The sequence below is a fragment of the Copadichromis virginalis genome, linkage group LG23, assembly GCF_057382275.1.
Source record: "Copadichromis virginalis isolate Kocher_CV1m ecotype Utaka linkage group LG23, C_Virginalis_male_GT1.1, whole genome shotgun sequence".
Classification (NCBI taxonomy): Eukaryota; Metazoa; Chordata; class Actinopteri; order Cichliformes; family Cichlidae; genus Copadichromis; species Copadichromis virginalis.
In genome coordinates, this window is record NC_140639.1 from 4,036,018 (window position 1) to 4,058,317 (window position 22,300).

At 41.8% G+C, this 22,300-nt stretch overlaps 1 protein-coding gene across 2 annotated transcripts in view; it reads right to left on the reverse strand.

The window, feature by feature from the left end:
- The window catches only part of tle2b (TLE family member 2, transcriptional corepressor b), a 78,208-nt gene that overhangs the window by 26,433 nt on the left and 29,475 nt on the right, over window positions 1-22,300 (reverse strand). For both annotated transcript variants that reach the window (XM_085449812.1, XM_085449811.1), the window contains exons 4-5: window positions 21,234-21,278; window positions 1,383-1,445 (exon numbers count right to left, since the gene is read on the reverse strand). In XM_085449812.1, coding sequence (XP_085305938.1) covers window positions 1,383-1,445; window positions 21,234-21,278 — 108 coding nt within the window. The remainder of the gene's footprint in view (window positions 1-1,382; window positions 1,446-21,233; window positions 21,279-22,300) is intronic.

Genomic DNA, 22,300 nt, shown 5'->3' on the forward strand with positions numbered 1-22,300 from the left:
TAATTTGTTGGAGACCGTTTTTAATAATGCCGCCTCTGTGCACCGCCGCATTGGATTTAAAATCAAACACTCAAGACATGATTGAAGTGCAGGCTTTCAGCTTTAATTCAAGTCGTTAAAAAAGAAAGAAATATTCAACTGTTTAGTATTTACTGATATTTTTATACACAGTTCCACATTTTCAGAAGCAAAAAGTCTAGAACCCATGAACATCAATGCTGTGTTTCCTACCTCAGGATGCTCAACTAGACTTTTACTGCAGCTGCTTTTAGTTGCTTCTTGTTTGTCGGTTCTTTGCCTTAAGATTTGTATTAAATACCTGAAAAGCGTGGTCTATTGGTTTGAGAACAAGTGAATCACTTTTTGCCTTTAAAAAGTACCCATTTTCTTTTCATTGATAAACTCTTGGGTTGTTTTTTCAGTCTGCTTTGGTTCATTTTCCATTCACATCATCAGTAAACACTACTGACATGGTTCTACTGGCAGCCGTAACATTGCCTCCAACTTTTCTCACAGATTTGCTGTTAAAAAAGCTGAGCTGGTCAGTGGAGTCCTTATTTTTAAGAATAAACCAAATTGTAGATTTGGCCACTCGTAAAGTTTTTGCTTTCTCTCGGTTTATTTTGCTTTTTCAGCCCGATGGTGGAATTATTCACTGGCAAAATTACAGTGAAAATAAAGTGAAATACAAATGCAACACTGTCCAGTTGACATTAAGCCTGAAACTGTGGGACTCAGAGGCAACACTAAATGTTTTTATCCAACAAATTATGGATCTAACTGTATATAATACAGAATTCTGTCCAAGTGACAACATTCCACTGAAAGTTAACGTTCCATTATCAATATGCTTACTTTAAAATGTAAAGGATTTGGATGAATTAACATCTGTGTAGCAAATCAGGATTAGTATTTAAATTCTTCAACTGTTAAATGTCCTGTATGCCAGCGGTCCCCAACCCTCGGGCCTCGGTCCGTGAGTCGTTTGGTACCGGGCCGCGAGAGTTGCGGCTCAGGTGTGAAATGTGTGGTTTTCAGGGGTTTTATCGGTTTTCAGCGTTATTTTGTTATCGTTTTTATCGTTAACTTGGTTTTCCTGGGTCTTTTCACGTGTGTTATGAATAAATCTTCTTTTTTTCGGTACCGGTACTAGTTTTATTTTGTTGTATTTATCTGCGACACCTTAAAGGCCGGTCCGTAAAATATTGTCGGGCATAAACTGGTCCGTGGTGCAAAAAAAGTTGGGGACCGCTGCTGTATCCAGTATATGATTTCTGATATTCTGTGAGGAAGTGTCTGAGGTATGAGTGGTTTTCTCCCCTTTTTTGTGCCAACATGTTGCTTGTGCATGTGTAAATGTCTCTGGCTGTAGTAACACTTACCTCTTGAGAGAGGAAAGGGATGATCTGAGCACAGATGGCACTGAGACGCTTGACAATCTCCGCCTGTGATGGAAAGAGAGAGAAATGAGAGTGAGAGACAGAAGGAGAGAGTAGTAGGGGATATATAATCATGTTGCATATTGCAGGATCATAAGTACACAATGAGCACAGAGCATATGATACACCTCTACAGCACATTAAGCCTTTGTTGCATTTAAACACCTTCTTAATGAGCAAGAAGTTCTGTCAGTGACATTTCTGTGAGACTGAGAGAAGAAACATGTGGGGGATTGTGTGAGCGAACAGCAGAGGTGGTGGGATGGAGGCAGCATTAGAGCTACGCTCATCATTTGGGTCTTTTAGCACCTTCACACTAGTTTCACTCAGCTTGTCCTCACGATCCAACAATAAACATACGAACATTCACAGAGAGCCGAAAACCTCAGAAGATTCCTCCCGAGCTCTCCACCTGTCTCAGCCGGCTATTTCATGTTATTATGTTTGTCCATTTCCGAAAACTGTGAAAATTCACAAAAATGCTTTTTCTTGGTCCCCTTATCCTCCATCCATCCATTCACACCAGCAGCAATAGTGCCCTTCCTAAGAAAACTGCTGCCCACACACACACACACACACACACACACACACACACACACACTCTACACCAGTGCACACAAACACACAGAAACAAAAGCACACTCCCTCTCAGCCTTGCACACAAACACACACACGCACAGTGAACCTCTGCGGTGTGTCTAATTCTATCTGTCTGAGTGCCCTCAGCCTCATTTTGTTCTCTTCTTCACTCAGCCGTTCTCTCTTTTTCTACAACAGCTCTCACACTGAGCCATTATTACCCTATTCATCCTCTTCCTCCCATCCCTCTCCCCCTCTCTCTTCCTCTCTCATCTCCCTCCCCTCAGTTGCTCTCTTTGTCTATTTCCCCATCTTTCTATTTTTCTATATTATTTCCTCTCTTTTATAATCTGTCGGCCCTCTTTTTCCCTCATCTGCTCTTATTCTTCCTCTATAACATCAGTCGCTCTCATGTTTTCGGTGATTTTTCTCCAACAGTCTTATTTTCCCCCCCCCTTTTTCCTCCATCTGCCCGTCCTGCTTTCAGTCTCTCTTTCTCTCTGCATCACTTCATCCTCACTAACACATGTTGCTGGCACTTAGAGGCGTTGAAGAGGAATAGATAAAAGACAGCAGACGTGGCAATGGAGGGCAGCGCAGGACTGACGGGGCTGTGTATGCCATCATACAAAGGCTCTCAGAGACACGCACCATTCAACCAGCCTTTCGGTTACTCTCAACGAGGCTTCGTAAACAATTAGCACCAGACACCCGGCTCAGTTCCAAGGACAGACACAGCTTCATGCGTGTGTAAACCTATGCATTCATGTGTAGATGACTGTGCCTCAGCTCCTTTGGTGTATTTCTATAAAGCATGCGTGTCTGTATGTATGTGAGGACCACAAAGAGTTAGAAAGAAGAACTTGGCAAACCTGAATATATTTTTTATAACTGGAAGTAGATTATCCGCCTGCTGCCAATGTGAAACTTTTACTACATTAAACTCAAGGGAGTCGTTCTTCTGTATTCAAGTGGTATCTGTCCTTCTGAAACCTTGGTCAGTCTGCTTGACTATACTTTAGCCTGTTGCTCGTTCAATCTGTCCAACTAGATCGCAGATGGAAATAAATCAAAGCACTCGTAATAGAAGCAGGGAAATAGAAGCAGGGATATATTGAAACATGAGCATTTGTACAGTTCTGCCAATCTTTGCTTCTTTAACACAGCCTGAACTCTCTTAGTCAAGCTTTCTTGTAATTTCTTTAGGTAGTCGTCAGCAATAGCTTCTTGAAGGTCATTCAAAGCTCTTCCTTGGATGTTGGCTGCTTTTTATTCCATTTGCTGTAAAGATGATCCCACACTGCTTCGGGTCTGCGCTTGAGGAAGGCCAGCCTATAACCGTTTGTGTTCCACTGTGTTTTTTTCTATCCAAGTATGCTTTTACAGCATTTGCATTGTCTGTGGGACTATTGTTGTACTTCTTTCCTGATAATGTTAAAAAAAGAAATTTCAAATTGCTGAGATGTGCCATGTTTTCAGCTAATAGCTCTTTGGGAATCACCTTGTTGGTGTAAAAATATCATTTATGCCAGTCAAACATGGCATTTAGATTCAACTAAAGAAATGGGAAAAAATGATGTGTTGTGCTAGTAACAAAGAGACTAGAGACAGAATTTAAAGTGGTTCATCCCTGGAGTTAGGTGACTTTTTTACGCTTGAATAATTCACGGGTCAGTGTTAAGAAAACATTTCCTTGAACATAGTCCGGTACAAGGACTCTTCCTCAATTTCGGGAGTGAAAATGAGAGAAAAAAAGCAGCAAATGTCAAAAGAAAAATCTTGAAAGACTTTCAGATGGCCTGAAGAACTATTCCTCAAGGCCTCAGTAAAACATTAGAAGAAAGTCTGGCTGCTTGGAAGCAAAATGTAAAGCAATAATGGGTGGCTCAAGACTGTTGCACAGTACCGTATATCTGTTGTTGCTCTGAGTTGACACGAACAGCTTTAGAAATAGGAAACAAGTTCTTATGAATTAAAAAAGATCACACTCTGGGAACAGTTTGATCCACAAATTGCTCTAAGTGGACACATGTTTGAGGATTAACTGTCATTTTGTAATTTGTGAGATGGTTCACAACCACTTCTCACTGAGTTTTTGCTAATTATGCAGGGTATAGTTCAGTACACTTCAGTGTTCAATGTTCTCCTCCATTAATTATCTTTGCAACTATGCCAGATTGCCACTTATCATGCAACAGGTTGTGCTCAGCCATCAGATCAATTCAGATGACCTGGTTCAGTTTGGCCAGTAGGAAACCGATCTGACAGTACTGATGTTTAACCATATGTCCGATAACCAAATACAATCTGAAGGGACTGACCTGAACATGGTTGGTCTATGAAGCCACTCTTATTTACTGTCCCCATAACTTTGATCTTACGACATACAAACAAACTTTACTGGAAAGATAAAAAACAAAAGTTAAAGAGAAGATCATAAACAAACAAACTCCACGTTATGCCTGAGAGACAGTAGGTATTATAAGCACAAGATACCAATAACTGATGGGTTTTACAACTGGACGAAAGCGAGCTTGCTGAAGCAGCCTGAGCCGGGCCGGGTCTCAGAAACAACACAGCACACTGTCGTTCTACTGTCCAACCGAAGCACAGCCACCGGGGAGGACTGGCAAAGACTGGCTGGATGGAGGGATGAATGGATGGATAGATACAAAGGAAAGCAAGGGACTGGTCAATAAACACCTGAGGGCAGATACCCTGCCAGCTGGCATGGAGTCAGACAGCGAGACAGAGAAAAAAGCTTCAGATGAAACAGAGAGAAAATATAGGTGAGGGAATAGCTTTTCAATCACAAGGGCAAAAATCTACCAAAACAGTCTCCAGAATAAACAGACTGACAGAGGAAGGGAAATTGAAAGAAATGAAGACAAGGAAGAAGAAGGAATGCTGGGACAAAGACAGTCTGTTCCTGAGGACTGTTCGAGCCACAGGCATAAAAACACACATGCTCCATGTATGACGGTGTCTTCATGTAACAGACAAGCTCACTCAGTAGAAGCACACCTAGGCTTTTCATCGCTGACAGGATGCAATCCTCTCAAATCTAAAACAACTATGCAATTACCAGGCTTATGCAGGTATATTCCGCATCGATTATATACCACATATTGTAAAATACATAAATATCTACGTGAAACCACTAAAAAAAATGTCAGTACCCTAGACACAGTACACTGTACTAAGTCACATCAAAGACTGTCAGAAACATGACATCCAGCATGATGATATCTCTGCAATTCAGCAGAAGTGAAGAGTTTAGTCTATAAAAAGACAGATGTGTTGAGCTGATGTTTCTCTTTAAAGTGGTCAGCAGCACATGATTTGACATCATGATTAAAAATCTGAATGCAAGTCAGACATACATGCCAATAAACTGTCCTTGACCCAACATTTTGGACCCACATTCAGCTGTCAGTCAGGAGGAACTCCAAAGACAGGCAGGAGGGACAGTTTCCACACCAGCATTCGGCTCAGTGGACCATAATGCAGAGGCAAGAGTGACGCTTTGAGTTAGAGGTGTAATTCTTAGAGTTTGACTGTAAAAAAAAAAAAACTCATTCTCCCGCACTTACTTTGCAATTGCTATCTGCTGCTCTCCGTCCACCCACATATTTAACCCACACGATAAACGCAACATGTTCCTGTCTGTTCTATGAAGGCTGTCAAAATGCATTCTGGAAAATGCTGAAAATGACTAACTGAAGTAGAAATAGTCCAGACAGGTGGGAAGATGAGGCTGTGTGTACTCTAAAAAAGAAAATTATAACACTCACAAGATAAGCAACTGCAGAATGATGGCGTATCTGCCTATGCAATTTTCTTAAAAAAAAAAAAAGTGCAAGAGTTTGGCTTTGCTCTGACAAAGCCAAAGTTTGTTTCGTAGGGAGGTTGTGTTACGCGTTACGTGTTACAATCTGCACGCAGCTGTTTGCTTAGAATGGCAAAGCATCTTGTGTTTTTTTCATCCTGTGTAGCTTCAACATATCGCCAGACAAAGCGACGAAGACTAAATGCAGAGAAACTCAAATGAAGGGCTAAACTGAAAGTCCCATTTCTCCAAGCACACACATTTTCACTTTTGACATTAAAGTAAACTTGAGCTGGAACAATGGGGAAGCCACTTCCCTGTGAAAGATCAGCATTCAATTTGGTCTCTCAGCATGACAGCGAGCAACACTGACCGCCTTCGTCTTGCCAATAAAGCTTGGTGAATTTGAATGTGATGAGCATGGGTTGAGATTGGCACGGGAAGAGGAAGATGGTGCCCAGTGTGCTCTGGCACTGCCAGCTGTGCCAGCCTCTGAGTCCCACTATGGCTGAGCAAGCCAGCTTTGTGTGTCTGTGTGTGCGTGCGTGTGTGTGTGCATAAGTGTGTGAGTGATACCCCTCTACTCGCTCTAATTGCTCCTAACAAAAATCTCTGCCACCTCTCTTAGCTCCTATTCCGTTTCTGTTCTTTGCTCCCCCTCTTGCTTGTTGCTGGAATAGTTACTGGTTGGAAAAAGGAAGAGTGGAGCACCGAAGGCAACGGGCAACTTTAAATTGAATGCATTCCACAGTGAGCGTGGCAGATGATGCTACTGAAAACAGAATATCCAGTCATTTTCACATCGATATAAAAGGTTTTACAAAACTGTTCTGTGGTGACAGAAGGAGTAATGAGCTTCTGACCTTCGTAATTTATACAAGTGGTGGCTCATAGTATTTGTAAATCACAATGAAAGCTCATCTTACTGCGTTCATGGCACTAAAGTTGTTCTAAAAGCATCGTATACATTTGTGCAAGTTTTTGCAAACGTATGCGTTTTGCGAGTGGACTCATAATCATTCAAATACACTCTCTACTTCCAACACAAGATAACAGAAACCAGTAATTGATAAAGTAAAAGATCCAGTTTATTTAAAAAAAAGAGAAAATCCTCAAAATTTATAATATTATGTAATACTAAACACATTTTAATCATCATCGTTTGGCATCAGAGTATCGGACTCCGGTACTCGTCCGATACTCCGGTACTCTTCGGCCATTGCCCGCTTGATGAAGTCGATCAGTTCACGTATCTGGGCAGTGTGATAACACCGGACGGTGGCTCGGAGAAGGACATTGCCTGTCGGCTCGGAAAGGCAGCATCGGCCATGCGCAACTTGAAACCGGTTTGGAGATCGACCACCATCTCGATATCATCTAAAGTCCATTTGTTCAATACGATAGTTGTACCGATGGCTATCTATGCGAGTGAAACGTTGTCGACGGCAACAATTATCCGACGACTGAATGTTTTCCAACAGCACAGCCTCCGACGGATTCTCAAGATTTCGTATCGAGTTACCAACGAGCACACTGCCTCACGACCGCTAGCGGACATGGTATTGGAGCGACGATTCCATTTCGCCGGTCACGTTCTTCGCCAACATCGGAAACGATTACCGGAGATAGCCATGTTGTGGAGACCCGCCAAGGGGTCACGGAGCCACGGACGACCAAAACAGACATGGAGATGGTCATTCATTGAGGACCTGAAAGCGGTCGATCTTTCATGGGACGAGGCTGAAGATGTGGCTGCAAACCGAGCTCGTTGGCGATCCCTTGCCGCCCAATCCGCCATCCAGCGCAGGAGGAACTAAGTCTAAGTTGGTATCATTACGAGCAGCAGTGTGGTGACTTTTGAGGGTTATGGTAAATATTTGTAGCCAATGACGTACTAATCACCCACTGATTGGGGTGGCAGACACATCGCTGTTCGGTGAGAACAACCATTCCCACTTCCTCCCTTTCAGTACCCCCCCACCTCCTCCCCATATTTCCTCTTTTTCTCCAAGCAATCAGCCTTCTTCTTTATCTATTCTGCTGGCTCATTTTTCCCCACTTCCACGGTGTCTCTCTTGCTCTCTCCCTCTGTTTTCCCTCGGTGCACTTGGCTCTGCTCTTTTGCTCTCTCTCTGCCCTTCTTCTTATTCTCTCTCATTTCTCTCCCCTTCTTGCTCCATCTCTCTGCCCTGTTTCTCTCTCCCAGAGTCTCCCTCTACCCTCCTATTTTCTCTCTCCTCTCTCTCTCCTCTGGGCAGCGTGCCAGCTCCTCTTCCCTGGCACCCAGCCAGCTCCTTTCCTCCACTTCGCCTCCTCCACCCTTCACTCCCTTCCTCTATCCCCCTTGCCTCTGATTGATGGCCCCACTATTCTGGAAGGAGAGGAAGGGAAACAGAGAAAGAAAGAGGGAGGGGGGCACCAAAACACACAGACATACACCAAAACGACACACATACGAGCATGCACGCACCCTCGGAATTGTGCATATCGCAACTGAGCCCACAAGTACGCACACAAAAGCCACCGCGAGCATTTGTGCACGCACATACACACGGACCGAGCAACAAGAGCACACAGAAAACCAATCTAAACAGAACATAGGAGCACGCATACACAGAGCTGTGTGCAGAGCAAGCAGCCTCACAGCATGGGACCGACACCCGCACACTTGCTCCAGCACATACACACAGGCACAGATTCAACCTTCAGTGCAGAACCAATGCGAGATAGGCAGCGGAGCGGGCAGCAGAATCATTTAGAATAAAAAATACAGACAGACAGCTCACTTCGACTTTCTCATGAACACACGTATCCAATCATACATGGAGGTGCCACACAGTACGAAACATGTACTTGCAAAAACTTCACACAAAAGGCACATAGATAATTTCGAGACGCACAGATGCACGGTCCTTACACCCTCTATGCTTCTGAAATACACAAACACACAAACACACACACACACACACAAGCCTGTGACAATGAGATTCAAAATCTCTGCCTTGCAATTGTGGTTGAAATTTGATAGTTTTCTAGATCTTGCGCTCTCTGACTCCATTATACACTAAGCTATTAGTCATATTCACACTGTGCCAGCTCACCAGCTTGCATTGACAGACTGCATACGGCTTCAAACCCATGTCATCCACAATGCAATCAGACACAAAGTAGCCAGAGTAGCAAAGCTGGCTGCAGAGTATGCACGCATGAAAAGGCATTCAAAGACGTGCGCATCACACACACCGACACCTACATATACGCTAATGAATGTTGCTTTTATGTATCTCATTGTTGCCGGGTCTGTGAGATGCTGAAACATACGCTCTATGGTGTGGGACACAGTTTCTTAGATTTAGCCTTTTTATTTTTTCAGCATCTGCTTAACAGTCACTCTATACACGCACCAGCCACTTTATTAGGTATGCCTGTTCAGGTGCTTGTTAGCGCAACTCTTCAATCAGCCAAACTCATGGCAGCAACTCAGTGCATTTAGGATGGGGGAGAAAAGGTGACTTTTAAACATTGCATGGTTGTCGTTGACAGACAGACGTGTGTGAATATTTCAGAAACTGCTGATCTACTGTGATTTTTCTCCACAACTACGTCTAGGGTTTATGAAGAATGGCCAAAACTGAGAAACTACTCAATGAGAAGCAGTTCTTAACTGCCTTGTTGATGTCAGAGGTCAGAGAAGGCAACAGTAACTGAAAACACCACTTGTTACAACCAGCAGAAGAGCATCTCTGAACCGCCAACATGTCAAACCTTGAAGCAGATGGGCTACAGCAGCAGAAGACCACAGCAGGTATCACTTCAGACACCAAAGAGCAGGAACCTGAGGCTACGATTCACACAGGCTCACCAAAATTGGACAACAGAAAATCAGAACAGTCTTGCCAAGACTTATGAGCTTGCCTATAGCGGTATTAGTCAGTATAACAACAATCACTTCACAGACAAACTTTGAATTCGTTTTGCTTGACTTTTCTACTTTACTTAAACTTTAGAGTCTAGCCGTGGTGCTGAAGGAAATCGAATTCAGTACAAAGACACAGCCATGCTTTACGCTAAATGTTTATATCAACATGCTAACGTGTTGATGTTTAGCAGTTTAACTTGACAGTACTTAAATTCTTCATCCTTTTATCAATTTGTCTAGTTGCACTTCTGAAGCAAATTTCTTTGCAATTCATTTAAAATCGGTTGAATCATTACCTCCAAAATAACAAATGTCAATCAATCAAAGTTTATTTCTATAGCACATTTAAAAAGGACCTGTGTTCATCAAAGTGCTTCACACAAGTGCCGGAAGGCAGGTTACAACAAAAGATAACAAAAACAGTTATAGTTACAGTAACAGTTACAGTTATGTAGCACAAATGCAGACCGGGTGGAAGTCCGAACTAGATTAAACAAGTGAGTTTTTAAGCACAATTTAAATGATTGTATGGATTCGGATGTGTGAACATCAATAGTTCGGTTTGGGTGCGGCAATTGCAAAAGCTCAGTTCCCTCTAGTCTTTCGTCTGGGCCTTGGTTGCACTAAGAGCAGTTGGTTAGAGGATCTGTGCTCTCTTGGGGCGATACAAGTCGATGAGGTCAGTAAGGTAACTAGGCGCCAAGTTATTTAAAATTGTAAAAGTATACAAAAGGATTTTAAAATGTGAACTTCATGATGAGTGAAAGATAGTGGAACACAGAAATATCATACTTTTATTATTACTTTGGTATTTAAAATCAACGTCTCACTCATTGTGCTACAAGAATGTCTTTAAACAAAACAACGTGAAGCAAGAAACATGAAGCAAACACCAGAATATGTTATCTATAGTGAAAACTACAACTGTGTCTTCCGAATTTAGCCAGCTTATTTATTCCAGTTCAAGCACAGGTCGCTGGCACAACATACAGCCCTTTCAAATATATATGCACATGTCAAAACACACACAGACACACACACAGAATTATAGGCAATATAGTCTGTGAAGCAACCAGAGATCCTCTGCCAATGTGACAAAGCTATTACGCTAATAAAGGTTATCTTATCTTATCTTATCTTATCTTAAAAGGCTAGCTCCCTGGGAATTTAATCACATGCTTTTATCTTTCAACTCATCTTTCTTTTTCTTTTTCACTGTGTTTCTTTTTCTCTCAACTTCTACTCTATCATTCCTAAAGGGCTATATCAAACTAGCCAGCTCTCGCTGTCTATGCTTCATTATTCACAAATGAGCTCTGCAACACATGTATACAAAAGCAAACACACACACGGTTTGAAGAGAGAGAGAGAGAGATAAGGAAAGAGAGTGTGAGACATCAAAGCTTTGCACATGCGCGCACACACACACAGGGCACAGATGCTAACATGTTAAAAGAGGAGACTGCTTATACCACCACTATCAAAGAGAGTCCAAACACAGACGCGCGCACGCACACAGACACACAAACACACAAACAAAGTCATTTGACCTCTCCAAAGCTTGTTTCAGCTGACCCACATATCCAGCCTCATCTTAATCCAGCCCTTCAAATAAAACCACTTTAAATAAAAATCTAACCGCAACCATGGGATTATGCACTGACTGGGTGGTGAAAATGAAAGAAAAAAAATCTGAGGCACAGGAGATTGAAAGAGTGAGACAGAAGAAGGGGAAAAAAGGAGGAAAAGAGAGGGAAGCCCAATCCTATTATGAACCAAAGCGCTGAGATGATATGAAGGCATCTCCTGCTCACACTCTCCCCCCTTTTTTTCTCCTTCTCGTTCACTCTTCCCTCTCCCCATTGAGATGAGGATTCAGGTCACAACTTCAGCCAAATATACCACACACACACACACACACACACACACACGCATGTGTACAAACACATGCATAAAAAGGCCAGACAGCCCGGGCTAATTAGGCTGGAGGATGAGCGCATGCACACAATTTTTTACACGACGCAAGCAGATAAATATTCTCCCGTGTGATCTCTCTCTCCTGCTTGTACTCTCTCTTAATCTTCCTTAGTCCCCATTTCTGTTTTATTCATCTTCTCTGTTTATTTCTCTGCTCAGCCTCTTTCCTGTCTTTTTCTCAGGTTTTCCCACCACTACTCGGCTCGTTTTTTTATTCTTTCACTGCTGAGAAATATAAAATTGTTTACTTTATAACATAACCCGCCACATAAATGGGAGTACAAAAATGACTGGGAAACTCGCTGTTTTCTCTCACACAAAAGCGCGCCTACACACACACACGCTCGCACACACACACTCCCACACCCTCGGCCTCATATGTGTGGTGGTGAAATGAAAGGAGGGAACAGGAAGGAAGGACAGCCAGCTGCTTCATCTGTCCTCAGGAGTCCACAGGGGAAACAGTCTGGCTGCTGAGCATCCTGACTATCAAACACAGCCTCCTATAATATCCTGCCTGCTCTGTGCACCACACAATCTCTTTAACTAGAATCCTGAAACACTATGTAAAGGCTATATATATGTATGCATCGCTGATTCTTATAATATGCCATATATAGTGCGGGAATCTGGCATTCTTACCGACGCTGCTCTTTATTGAGGGGAAATGTGTGCTGAAATAACGTAGCGTCCCCTTCGTGCCGAGTATTTATTTCACTGAGTCTCATCCTGAAGTTCAGGAACCAAACTTCGGAAAGATGACTGGAAAGACGCTGGCCGTCGGTCTACTGTGTAATTTTTATATTTTAATAAGTATTTGAGGTTTTAGGTTTGGTTTCCCCAATTCCCAGCTACTAATTTTAAAGCTTTTATCTCACGCTGTTATTATCCTAAATGGCTTAAAATTAGTAACCAGCCAGGGGTTCACTCCAGCTCAAGGACACACTGACACCTTTCACTAATGGGATGCTCTCGCTCACCACTTGGCCACCTTTTCTGCCTCTTAGCCTGTAAAATTATTACAGAGGATATTTCAAAACATATCTGACAGTGGAGGAATTTAATGGCAGGGCCACTTATATGACAGGTATATAATGCAGATTTATTTTTACTTGCTTGTAACATGGTTGTAACATACATGTAGTCACGCAGAAAAGAGGAAGCACCTGTTTTATCCTATAGGATAAAACAGGTGCAAAACAGGTTTTATCCTATAGGATAAAACAGGTATGCTTTCAGTTGACTATAAATGAGACATTTTGGCTGCTTATTTGTTGCTAATAAACACTACTTAGTTAAACTGACCTCAATATTTAATGAGTTTGGTGCAGACGTCTTTTAAAACTGCTGTTAAAGGCTTGCAAACATCACACTGTAGGGTTACACTGCGTGTGAGAAAGCAAAATACAGGTATTTGTAAGAAAAAGACGAGTTGGTAAATGCATGTGTTCTGCCATGAAAGCAATGTATTGTATGCACCATTATAAAAATTCAGCTGTGACCCGGCTTTTAACTTCACACTTTCCTCCAATTTCCTGCTGTTTAATCCCTAATTAACTGCCCTTGCTGCCCAGTAGCCTTGTGTCGTAGCATCGCGTTCTATCAGGCTGTTTAAATGCAAACAAATAAGCAGTTTCAACCCCAGCTTCCCAGTGTGAATAATTTTTCAAACGTCAAACTGGTTAAAATTGTGGTCACGGCTCAGTGTTGATCCTTATGTAAAAATCACGGATTTCAATCAGCCGACCACGCAAGCTTGACTCATAAAGGCTGCTATTTGCTTCCTTAGGATATTGATTTCTAAATAAATCAGGCAGACATTTATACACACCTAAAAGCAGCGATCATTGTACATGCATAATCATAATGAATTAACGAGATCAAGTCTCCCAAATTGGAGTCAAAGGCAGGATTTTCCTGTTTCCAGTGATAAGATTGTGGAGTGACTGTTAGGGAGGAGAGCGGCTACATGATGCAACATAAGCTTAGGCCATGTGCGTTTCATCCACTCCTGCTTCCTTTCCAGGTATAATTTAGACACTAATGTGTGGAGTTTATTTTTGTTAGGAAGGAGGTGAAGATATAGAGGCAGTCTAAGGCTGAATCCTGGAAGTCATCTGAGCTTCTTTTTTTTTTTTGCGAGGCACTGTCAGATCCCGATCCAGTCATACAGAAACACTTACCCAGGCAGTTACTGAAATGCTGCCACAGCCCCTGCAGACCCCCTGGGTTTTCAAGGGGACAGAACCCCAGCAAAGAAGCAATAGAGCCTACTGCTGAAATCGCATATTACCACTGAAACTGTGAGGATGCACCGTTCAACGCTGTACTACAAAATAGAGGAAAGATACATGAATATGTTGTCATTTTCAACCCCCAAAATAGTCTCAGTTAGCCAGCTTATAGTGCAGAAGATGCAGTCTGTTTAGGAGGCGGGGCGTTTCTCTGCACCTAGCACCATCGACCACCTATGTAGGTATCACAGGTTTACTGGCATTTCAGTGATACACTCCTGTATACACCTCAGCATACCAGCACGCAAAGATTGATGTGCTTTATGTTCGAGTTGCACAGCTAATCTTTGTGCCACTTTACATTACAGCTTCTTCAACAATTAATGATCCGTCAAATAGACGGTTTCACTCACTGGTTGATTAGAATTCTGGTCTTTGCAGACATTTTGACTCAGCATAGCGGGGAAAGGACTGGTGAAATTAATGATGGCTGAGTTCCAGTAGGAGTTCCAGTAAGTCATTATAGTGACAATCACAGGAACTTCTCCAAGTGAACTGTTAAGACAAACATCTGCCGTGACTGGTTATGAGTAAGGGGAGAGAGGCAGGACAAAGACACACAAGACATTTTTACAGCTAATCTCAAAAGTAGAGAGGGCGTCTGTCTCCCGTTACTTACATCCCATCCTGTAAATCATATAAGATGGGATGCAAGTATCATCTTGTGTTCAAGTCAGTCATTTTTGATGAACAATGAATTGAAGGAACAATAGTATATTGCTTGTGAAATGGTGGCGTGTCACGTTACTGCCAGTATTGCTCTTTTTCGCTCCGGTTCAGTTCAAATACACGACATCCGTTCAAAATGACACTTTTATCGACTGAGACTGTGTCTGTCCAGGTTGTTCTTGTGACTATTTTAGTAAATATTTGTATTCACGTCATCATAATCAAACCGTGAACTTCTAACCCGTGAAGCTTTTTGTCTGCTAAGTACCAATAATGCGTGTAATGCTCACCGTAGTTATGAATCTTAAGCTGCTGGTTAGTTCTGCTGCGATTGTCTTTTTGCTACAGCAAACAAGTATTGGCTCTATCTTATTAACCTCCTGCCTTTCACATTTTCACAGTCTCCCAGACTGCACTGTGCTCTTGTGGGAAACGAGTCTAACACAGCTTCCATCCCACCAACTTATCAATCTGCTTCCAGAATTAAGCATCAATACAAAACAGGTTTCAGTCTGTTCAAAACACATCTCAAGACATACAGCACACTATTGCATCTGTAAGCTTCCCTCTGCCAACAACTCTGAGCTCACAGTTTATGGATGAATTACAAAATATACTGAATATACATGTTGTGCACAGCAGGGGATACAGGCAATAACTACTCAAGCCCCAAAAGTGCTATATCAATGAATACAGAATAACCACGGAGAGCAGCGTAAAGTCCTCACAGCCTCCCTCGCTCCTCCTGGGGATACAGCTAGTATATGTATATATGATATGATAATGGAAGTGAGATAATGTGATGGTGTGCGTGTGTGCATGCATGTCAGTGTATCCATACAGCCTAAGAGGAGGGAGATGCTACCATCGGAGCAGAAAGAAAGAACGAGGACGAGAGTGAAAGAAAGAAGCGCAGAGATAAAAAAAGCGGTGTGAAATTTAAAGAAATGTGAAAATTAAATTGTAAAAGAACAGAAAAGAGAGAGATGAGGGGAGAAAAAAATCAAAAGAGGGTAGAAGGAAGGGTAGAAAGGCAAGAGATGACTGTTACAGCTCAATTAATGCCAGGACATGAGATGGCCCTGCCACAGATAATGACAGAGCGTGCGCTGGAGAAAGAGAAAGAGAGAGGCAATAGCAGTGATCTCGACAGGATGTTAGGAGGAAGCTGGAGGGTGGGTGGGGGTGTGTGGAGAGGAAATAAGAGCAGATACTGTTAAATCTATTCATGATTCATTATTTCATGCTGCAGCTCAAAGCTCCCCTCCCTCTCTTGATGTCTCTGTTTCTCTCTATGTCTCCCTATTTCTGCTCTCCCCCTTTTTTTCTTTCCCATTCCCCCCATTGCTCTCATTTTCATCTCTGTCGCTCCCCCTCCCCTCATCTATTCTATGAGGTCTTTATCTGTCTTTTCTGAGGCTCCATCCTTCCTGTTTACCCTCTCCTCTTTCATCCGTTCAATTAATCTCTCTCTCCTATTCTCCTTCTCATCACTGCTCTCACACTTTTTCCAACATCGGCTCTCCCTGCCATTTTTTTAAAGTTTCCCTATCTCCCATACTCTGACAGTCTTTTTCTACGTGCACTTGTACTTTTATGTCTTCAGTCCCCAATTTTATAAATGATCTTACTTTTTCAAACTCTTCCACTCACTTTTATAGCCCTTCTCCCTTTGTAACATCCTCCACAACCTCTCGTTCTGTGCAATGACTGTGTCCACTTTCTTTTCTCTCAAAAATTCTTACATCTTCTCTCTTTTTGATGCCATTTTTACAGTACTTCCCTAATTTTCCGTGCTAGACCACTTTCCCTTCCACCACCTTCTTTTTATTCTATTTCTGTCAAATTGGGCTTCTCTGTTTCCTTTTCTACTCGTGATACCGTGCGTACTCTTTTGCTATCTGCTTCACATTTCCTCTCATGCCGATTCTCCTACATCTTATCCCATCCCTTTTAACCGCCCTCCTTCTTTCTGCACATATGCACTTCTCCTTCCCGCTGCTCAATCATAAATTGTTTCCACCTTTCCTCGCTCTCATATTCTGGCTGCTAGCTCTTCTCGCAGCCTCGTTCGCTGGTTCCTGACACCAGACCGTTTCTTCTTCATTACTTTCTCTCTTTTTCACTCTCATATGCCCCACTCCGGCTCTTTGGTCTCCTCCTGTCATTCTATCTTTTCTTCCCATCTCTCCTTCCACTCCTCCTATTTTCCTCACTCACTTCTCCTTTGGTCTCTCTTTGTCATCCTCCCCACCTATCATCCTCCTCCTCGCCCTCCTCCTCTCTCTTCATCTCTCAGAGGTGCAGCCAGCACCGAGTCCATTTCTTCTTTTTTGGCGACAAAAGCTGACAGTCCAGTTCTGCCTGGCTTTTGCTGCCAGCCACATTTCTCTCTCCCCACTCGCTCTGCCTCTCTTTATCTATTCTCCCTTCCTGCTGAGTAATAGTTTCCCTTTTTGTGATTAACATAAAACTTTCACTGCGTTTCGTTTGGTTTACCCAAAATACATTTAAAAGGGGGGTAGCATTAAATGTCAAGGAAAGCAAAGATAATTGCATTTCAGTGGTTGGCTTTATTTGTTTCAAGTATTATTATTTAAATATTTAATTCACCAGTTGGACTAATAAAAGCTGACATATCATTATATCATTCTCTATCCTACTGTAGTTCGAATTGTTCCTCTATGAAATAAATGGTTGCTAACACAAAACCTTCACAGTACTGCGATCTCTTTCAACTCTAGCCCCCCTTCTTGTTTTTTTTTTTTTCATCTCTTGCAGTCTTCCACTCTTTCTGATCGTTGCTCCTCAGTAGTTGTGCCATGTAGTAGTGTCCACTGTAAGGCTGAGGAAGGGTAGAAAGAAATATGCTAAATTTTGGAAGACTATGCATGTTAGAGCGTACTTGGGAAAGAGACTTAACCTCAAATTGCCCCCAGTGCATCCATTAAACTCTGAGTGTTTGCGTGATAGTGTTAGTTTTATATTTGAAAGCAGAAATTGTGCACTGGAAAAACAGATAATGTATGATAGCAGACCAGAATAATGATTTTTAATGAAGATGTGGAGGCTGGATTTGAATTAGCATGAAGGTGCCTCACAAGCATGTTACATAATGTCTTAAATATCACTAATCTAAGTACGTATCTGATATGCAGACTGTAGGCCTAAAAAAATCTACAAGAAAACAGGAACCAAGCTGATGAACTTTCAGCGAGGTGACGATAGCTTCATTTCTATGTCACAGTTTTAAAAAATGGGCAGTCTCACCTACCTCAAACACTGAATAGGCTGCTGAAGTATAACTGTAGTTTTCAAAAACACTACAACATAAGAGGCAATCCACAACACATCCTTACTTCACCAAAGGAAAGAGACGTATTGTGCTGCACTCTGTTCGCTCACAACGTGATTTAAGAGGAAGTTCTAGTGCAACAACAGAATGCGATGCAGTGTTTTTGATGGATGCTTTACACAAAGATCTCGACTCAAATTAAGACAGCTGATTCAGATCAATCGATACATATGCCCCGTTTGCCCCTAAACATGTGTTTTCTCTTTGCTAACGACACCCAGCAGAGGATTTGGAGCACATATGTACACAGTACTCGACATGTGGAGCCATTGTTGGATGTCTTTGCGCTATAATTGCCTTGATGGCTAAATGACACGATGATTACGAGGTTGAAGTGCAGAGGCTTTCATTTAAAGGCGTTTTGGAGATTATTTCAAACAATGAGCTTCCTTCTGAAAGGCTATAACAGGCAGGTTGAGAGCCCATTGTGAAACGTGAAAATAATAAACCCCTCTTGTCTTTTCTTCCATGACAGTGTCTAAGTCAGAGAGCGAGGGAGAGAGTTAGCATGACGCAGATAGATTGATAGATATACAGAGAGGGAGGTGGGGGGAAAATGCAGGCTTCTTAAAGGAAATGTCTTTAAGGTGGATAATCACGGATAATAATTCTATCAACACGGAGAAAAAAACAGCTTTCAGGTCTCAACGTCTGTCCGTCTGCCAAGACATTTATCTCACTGTCTGCACGTCTTTCTACGTGCGGTTTGACTGTTGTTCTCTCCTGTAACGTGACACAGACAGCAAATTAGCAGCAAGTGTGGGAATTCAAGCAGTCACTGGCTCCTGAGAGCACACACTGCTCATTAGACACGTCTTCATACAGGAACACCCAGTCTCAGCAAGGACAAGTGGAAACGCTGCACAATTTACACTACTTTCTACATGGTATTCTTTACAGTGTAGGAGAACCATGGGGAATGATTTTTACACCCTGATCATATCACATGCTGCAGATTATAGCTAATCCTTATTGAGCTAGTGTCACCTGTCTTCAATCTGTCAATACCAGTTTTGTATAACATACATTCATCATTGCTAAGGTCACCGTTTTGTGCCGGTCAGCTGTCTCTCACGAGTAATTATATCTTCTTTCATTTGCACACATTATTCTTTGTTTTGCTTTATAATGATCAAGCAAAACATGCACACAAATACACATTCATAGGTTATCATAATTTTGAGATAACTGATGACTTTTTCATTCATACAGAGATTGCAGCGCTTGCTTTTGATGCATGCACAGGTATATTGAGTATTCCATCAATTTTCCAATGAATCAAGTGATCTCATAAAATACTTTTGTCTTATTCATGAGCGACACTAGTTATTAGTTAGTCAAAGAGGAAAAAACGAAGCACTCACTGGTTTTCATTTGAGAAACTGCAATGTGTCCAACATCTGTCCACAAATACTAAACTCTTTCGTTGTATTTAATTGCCATATTAAAATCTTTTTTTAAAGAAAACTTTTTTTAAAAACGCAAAAATAAATAAACAATCACAAGTACAGTGATGTTAAATAGAATAGTTATACATAGGACCGACACAAAGCCATAAAATAAAATACTGACAATATTTATACGTAGAGTTGGTGTATGTTCATGTGTATGTGTTTCCTATATTTTATATTAACTACATGTGCAAAAGTAATGTTACTAAAGCCTTAAAATAAACATGGTGTAGTACACCCCATGCCCCCCTTCAGGCTCACCCCTGCATACTGCAGTGATAGTAGGACCCCTGATATCAGCCTTGTGTGTAAACACTGTGTGTGCAGACAGACACGTTAAACTGTTACACAGTGAGAACTGAGCGCTGCAGAGTCGCGGTTTTAAAGTATCAAAGCAAAACTTTTAAGTTATTAAGTTACTCGATGAATCGCTGCAGCTCCAAACTGAAATGTTGGGCAGTGACCTTTACTAAAATTTCAGCCTTTTGAAACAACTTGCTACGTTTGGGCTGATTATTAGTCTTCATAAATGAGGAGGAAAAACTGGGATCACTCCGTCTATGGAGCCTGTCAGTAACCATAGAGCGAAAAATCTTTCAAGGCCACTTTTTACTCATTTACTAGTGACAGAGCAGCTGTGAGGTTCTGAAATTAAACTCCAACATGGCCGTGGAGTATTTGAACTCTTAATCAAATTATTGAACTTTATTAATGCATATTTCACTCCTTCTACTGCAGCCAGTCTGAATCCAGCAGCTGGGTTTTCTATAACCGTGCTGCACCATTATAGTCCTTTGTGGAGTTAAAACACAAGGAAGAGCATAACTAACATCATATGCCTTATAAATGGTACCCAGCTAAATTTTCTTATTCATAACCTATCTACAGAAACACAGCTGGGAGCTACATATATTTAGTTATTGCTTTCATTGCAGTTTTAAAGAGCAATAATAGTAGTAGGAGAAAAAGATAAATGGATAAAAGGTTTCGCTTGGTTTGGGTGTTTTTTGCAAACTGACTCTGACAGTAGGTCAGCTGGATGAGGCTTACTGAAATTTCTACGTGCGACCCCAGCAGGACAAATTTACGTGGACCATCTGCAAAGAGCCCCGAGATAATACAAAAATGTCCGATATCTTCAGTCAGAGTAGCGTCAGCATAATCACTTCACAAACACTTGACTGTAGCTTGCTGTGTGCTTTACTACTCTAGGAAACAGACGGTGCTTGTATTTTAACAACTCTGTACTAAGTAGCAGGCAGAGTTCACCTAATGCTTTGGGGAGAAAGGCTAATCTGCTGTGCAGGCTCTCCATTTACAAGCACACGAATAAACCAAAGCGTGTGCACAAAATCATTTAAAATACGGGAACAAATTAACCAAGATGTGTGAACACACTCCTAACCACAAAATACCCCAATGCCTTCCAAATATATACATTATCAGAATACTAATATCATGCAAAAATTCAGTCAAGAGAAATATTTGTGTGTATTTATATGCAAAGTACATTTTGAAGTGGTGGTGGTATGCATTAACCAGCATTACAACCATACATTTAACCAATAAGTGTCCTATTTGTTTGCATACATAGAGGTCGCAAGAAAATACAGTTTAAACCCAGCCACATTACTCTGTACACATATGAACGGCAACCAAACACACAGCAACAACCTGGAGGTTGGAAGAAATCCAATCATACTACATGCAGAGTTTCTTACCTGCTTGTGCATCTCAATGTTGAGACCGTAGGACATCTCATAGTACTGCGGAGACACACACACAGAGACACACGGAGCTTTGTTAGCATTTTATTCACAGCCCACGTTAACATTCATTCTTACACAAAATCTCCCATTGAACAGCTGTTGCTCGGCACAGCCGCATATGCTGCTGTTTGTCACTGCGGTTTTAACGACAGAAAGAAAACGAGCGCGCCAAAAGATGGAAAAGATGAAGAGCGCACATGGGATGCACAACAAGTGCGTGTCTGTCTACGTGGAGGTAATGAGATATTTTTGTCTCAGTGTTACACGAGCATTTGTATGTGCGCGCGTGTCGTGCGTGTGTCAGGGTTTCTTCCTTTTAACAGTTTGACTATTTGTGCACAGCTGCCAAATGAGCATGACATTATGAGTGTGCTTGTGTGTGTTAACTGCATGTTGTTTTCTCTCACCGTTTGTGTGGATGTTGGTTTTATGCGCACGAACAGCTATGCGTTGTATCCAAATAATAAGACTCTGTGAATGCTTACTGTGAACATATTGTGCTCAGTGTGTGTATAGTCTGTGTGTCAAATACTCTACAGGCACAAAATCTCTTTCCACACCTTGGATTACCATGAAATATCTGTCCGGGTATTTTAAGTAAAAAACATCTGGCAATGCATGGCGTAAATGCACGCACAACACAATGCAACTGGATTGCTACAACCTTGGCCAAACCACATCTAGAAGCTGGTATTGTGAGCACACAGGTGAGGTGTAAATGCAGACAGTGTGGCCACGAGAAAAAAAAATGAATGTACGCCTTCTTCCTGCTTTTTGCCAATTTCAAAGGCCCTTTTTTAACAGAGAAAAACAGGAGCCCGCAAAGCGTCACTGCTTCCCTTGATGTGGGACACAAGATGTAACGCCTCCAATCAGATGTCATTATCCAGCTAAAAGCTTAAGCTATCGAACTGATTAATGATGGATTCAGCTGACTGTCAATCATTTGCAATATTTTAATGATTAAATAACTTGTGTCTTCTGCATTTATATGCAAATAATTATTGCATCGTTTTACT